At 30.7% G+C, this 5,000-nt stretch overlaps 1 protein-coding gene across 3 annotated transcripts in view; it reads left to right on the top strand.

The window, feature by feature from the left end:
- Positions 1 to 4,873, top strand: part of LOC125039397 (charged multivesicular body protein 3-like) — a 20,646-nt gene extending 15,773 nt beyond the window's left edge. For all 3 annotated transcript variants that reach the window (XM_047633252.1, XM_047633253.1, XM_047633255.1), the window contains one exon: positions 266 to 4,873. In XM_047633252.1, coding sequence (XP_047489208.1) covers positions 266 to 433 — 168 coding nt within the window. In that variant the 3' untranslated portion in view covers positions 434 to 4,873. The remainder of the gene's footprint in view (positions 1 to 265) is intronic.
- The last annotated feature ends 127 nt before the right edge of the window (positions 4,874 to 5,000 follow it).

The following is a 5,000-nucleotide window of genomic DNA, read 5'->3' on the forward strand; positions in this document are numbered from 1 at the left end:
GTGTGTGTGTGTGTGTGTGTGTGTGTGTGTGTGTGTGTGTGTGTGTGTGTGTGTGTGTGTGTGTGTGTGAGAGAGAGAGAGAGAGAGAGAGAGAGAGAGAGAGAGAGAGAGAGAGAGAGAATGTGTGAGAGAGAGAGAGTGAGTGAGTGAGTGAGTGAGTGAGTGAGTGAGTTACCTGTAACATTTGCAACTACTAAAATTTTACAGTGCACATCACAAATCAGGCAAAAATGACCTTATGATCCACTCTTAAAATGCATTCCAGGTTCTGTGGGAGATAACAGCAGGTGAACTTGGCAAGGCCCCAGCAACAGTGAGCGATGCACTGCCATCAGAACCCACAGGAGCCGAAGCCCTACCTCAGGACTCAGAAGAGGAGGCTGAGGAGGACATGGAGGAGATGAGGACCCGCCTTGAAGCTCTCCGCAGCTGAGTGTAAGGGCTGGAGGGAAACAAGTGGAACAAGTACAGATTTTTTTTTCTTTTTCTTTTTCTTTTTCTTCTTTTTTTTCCACTACTTGTTTATGTATTTATAGATGTGTTTTGGAGTTTTTAAAATCTACAAGGTTAACATATAAACTACTGATTAAATGTAAATGTAGATGGAATTAGTGCTTCTGTTACAAAATGAAAAACATATTATACAAACTTTAAAAGTCCAAAACTTTTTAATAACTTATGTTAATTTAATATCATATATCATTGGCAATACACACATATTTAGGTAATGACTGGAAATGGTACTGTAATGATTATGCCTTTCATTACCATAGAGTATTTGAATGAAATGTTAGTTTTCAAAAGTGCAGAACAGAAAGATTAGCTAACAGGGGAACAGATCATCAGATTTTAATGAGCATGGGTTTGTCTGTGTATGTGAATTTGTGTGTGGGGAAAAAGTTGTCTTTAACTTTTAATTAATCAGTGAATATATATTATAGCTATATTATTTTATGCATTTATTTTTTCCCTGCCCTCTTCCATTGTACTTATCATCACCCTCATGATCATAATCAGCATTTTAGCAAATATCATTAACTGGGCTAAGTAACTTTTGTTCTTGTATTTTTTTTTTTTTTTTTTCATAATTATCATTATTATTTTTTATTTAAAATGTTGCCTTTTTAATAAATCTCAGATGAACTAAGAGTCAAGTAATAATGGACAAAGTACCAAGATAAGAGCCAGTGCAAGATGTTAGTTAGGTGGTGTCTTTACTGTTCATTGGTGCTTAATAGCAAGGCCCATGATTATATGATCGTTGTATTATCATTCATATTATTGTTTGTTATTATGATTTTTATTTATTTATTATCATTGTCACTGTTAATGGTCATAATAAAAAATGTTGTCATTATTAATAATGATAATAATTATAATTAGGATATTAATCTAGTAATATGATAATTGTTACTTTTGCTTACTATTACTAACATGATAAAAATCAGACAGTTGTATAATGGCAAGAACAAATGGAATGATATTAGAGAATGCAGTTATGTTTTTTTCTTTACTTTTCTTTCATATGCTTTAAATAAAAGGCAACATGATCTGTATTTAGTTCTTTGGGAGAGTTTGAATAAATGCTAAGAGAAATTATGGCAGAGTGAGTCTAATCACTTTCTTCCTTTTTTTTTTTCCTTCCTAATTTTAATTAGAGTTCATTTTCATATTCATGGTTGGTGTTATTATCATCATTGTAATTATCATCATTATGTGCAGTACTGTTATATACTGCTATTATTTCCTATTATCATTACTTTTGTTAGTTATTTTCTTTTAATTGCCTTTCCTGTTATTGTTGGTACTCCATCTCAAAATTCTTGTTTTTCATTGATTACAGATTGTAGTAGTAAGTCTTTTTAATGGCCAAAACTAGTCTTTAATGATTTCTTCAAAATTAAACCTTGTTATATATGGAAGAGTCTATACCGTTGTTGTGAGTGGTTATTTGGTTTACAGGATGTGTTCTAGTAAGTTATAGGACATTTTTGTTTGCTTTTCATTGGTTCTGAATAACTCTTGCTTTTCTTTTCTTCTGTCAGCATTCATGGTAAAATTTTCTATAAAAATCATAACAGAATAGTGGTATCTAAACTGGTGATACCATTTTTTGTACCATAGACCATTTTGAAAAAATATATGAAGCTTTCTAGAGAGGCTGTGTGGTGCATCGGTAGCAATATCGTCTAGCAATCTTGCTGACCTGCGTTCAAATCCCTCGACGCCAGTGGATGGTAACCCCGGCCATTCCTTGCACACAGGGGATAACTTAGAAGCAAAATAAAAGATACTATGTCACACCAAGAATATCCATTGTATGAAATGGAATCAAATTAGATTTAATTTAAAAAAAAAAACATATTGCGGCGTACATTGCTATCCAGGATTCTTTACTTCTGCCTCTATATAACACCACAGTTCTTCTAATAATAAAATCTTAACTATCATGAATTAAAGCACCTCTCATACATATTTCTATTTTTTTCTTATTTTAATTTTGAAAATCAGAGTTTTCAGGGTAGATGTAAGGCTTGTGAGAGGTTTAGAAGTTGTAAGTATGCTCGGAATGTTTGTTCTATGATATCCAATGCTTTGCTTTGGTTGATTGATACAAAGATTTAGCTGCTTAATGTAATATTGAGATCATGCATATGATAAAAGCAGTGATAGACTTTATAGAAAATCTTGTGTTTGGTAAATGTACCATTTCCCTGTTCTTGTAAATAGCATAAAATGCATATTCATCTATAATTACAATAGAAATGTTTATAAAATGTAATATTCTTACACCATTATGCTACCATGAATAATTAAAAGTATTCTAAGGAGTTTGCATTAGATATTTTGCCTTAACCATTCTAAATAGTTGTTTTGTTGTGTAGAATACTTAAATAATGTTGTATGTTAGCTCATTTGTCAGCATTGTAACTTTGTATAATGTATCTGAATATATTCCCAGGATTTTTCTTTCCATTTATACTTGCTTGTACAAGAAGTAGAATTTTGCTGTATGAATGAAATTATGGTCAGAGCTATTCATGTATACTTTTTTTATGGTATGAAGTTCAACAACTCAGTGAATTACATTGTCTATAATGAGGAACCAGATATTAATTGATATACATCGTAATGGTTAGAAAAAAAAAACATGAGTAATTATAGAATCATGTTTTATTGTATGTTCAGTTTCTAATAAGAGTTTAACATAAAGCTAACTTTTTGAAAACTGTGTAACCGATTCTGAATTACCTTGTAAAGTACCTGATGTTTTGATTAATAAACTGCCACAAGTGCTTCATTAAATTGATTCATTTATATAGCATTGGATGGTAGTTTGCATCCTGTGTTCATAGGACAAACACCTGAAAAAAAAAAGTCTTGCCAAAGTGTAACTAGTAATGAAGGTTTTCCATTTTTGTGAATGTATGCTTTGGCACAGTGTAGTTAGAATAGACATGTTAAAATTGGTTAAATGAAGAAAGATATTGTCATTGTAAGTAAACCTGTATCTACACATTTTAAAATTAAACATGGGATGAAAAAAGTATTTGCTATTTAATTTTGTGGAAATACTTTAATAGGTAAGAACTTTTGCATAGTTAACCACCAATCTTTTTTAACTCTTTTTCTTTACAGCAGTAATATCTCAAGTATATTTTTTGTTCCATAATTATCTGATACCAGAACTAATTGGTTTTATCTAAGCTTTTAGTTCTGGTTTCTTCTTTTTCAATACTACACATTATAAAAAGTTTATTTTTGTTGCGATATGTTTTGGTGGTGTATGATAGATTTACAGTACTTAATAAATATCCCAAACCTGTGAAATATGAAACATAGTCTACAGTAGGTGTATACAGAAATTAATAGTATAATAGAACAGAGGCTACTTAATTGAAAGCAAGAGAAATACTGTGGGCCCTTAATATTCAAAACCTTTATTTTCATCAAGCGAAACCTCCACAGAAGTTTAAAATACAGATGTGTTGCAGATGTAGATATTGTAGTCACTTGTGTATGGATAAACTATGGTTGAAAATTTATTACTCATGGGCAAGGGAAGTTAGATATTCCTAGATACCCTCATGAGTGAACAAACACAGGCTGATACAAGAGTGGCAGGCTTTAAAAAATAGTCTTTCTGAAGCAATGTTTTCTTAAGGTATTTTCATTCCTTATTTATTATTACTATAGATTTTATCTTTCTTATTATTCATATAGACTGAAAAAATTATTAATTCTAAACTTACAAATAATGATACATATAAATGCAAAAGCAGCATACATTATGGGCCTAAAGTACATAGAAATGAATTTTAAAAAATGTAGATTTAGAAAGTGGTATCACACCTAAGATACATTATAGTGTAGGTTTACTTGTTATTTTTAATTTTTCTACCTCTCTTTGTTCTATTAACATAGATTTTTTTTACCTTTAATATAGGTTGTCAACAGTATAATAATTTTGGCATCAAGATATAGTAAATACAGAAATAACTTTCTTTTTGTTTGTTCTTTTTTTTTCTTTCTTTCTTTCTTTCTTTCTTTCTCCACCTCATTTATGTCTTAGGATGTTATATGCATATTAAATAATCACCTTGAACATAAATAATCAGGGTTATACCTATTGGAACCATCCCAGGTAACACTACACTTGCTAGGATTGATTATGATGTTGGTGTAAGTTGCGAGATTACCCTTATAATATCTATACAACCCCTCTAGAATGTAATATGGTACCTTACAGTGCTAAGCCTTATTTTAGGATTTAAAAGCTAATTGAATTTAATTTTTTAAAGGTCATTAGAAGGTCATAAAGTTTACAATTTTAATAGCATTATAACCCTGGAAATAAAATATATTAAAATTGGATTTTCAGTCCTTCTTCCCATTTTGATTTTTAATAGATGGCTCTACAAGCACACATGTCACCAAGAAGTCTATTATTAGGCCTACTTTATTTACCACATTCCTTGAATTTTGGGGAAAAGGTTTTA

This window comes from Penaeus chinensis, chromosome 27, assembly GCF_019202785.1.
Source record: "Penaeus chinensis breed Huanghai No. 1 chromosome 27, ASM1920278v2, whole genome shotgun sequence".
NCBI lineage: Eukaryota > Metazoa > Arthropoda > Malacostraca > Decapoda > Penaeidae > Penaeus > Penaeus chinensis.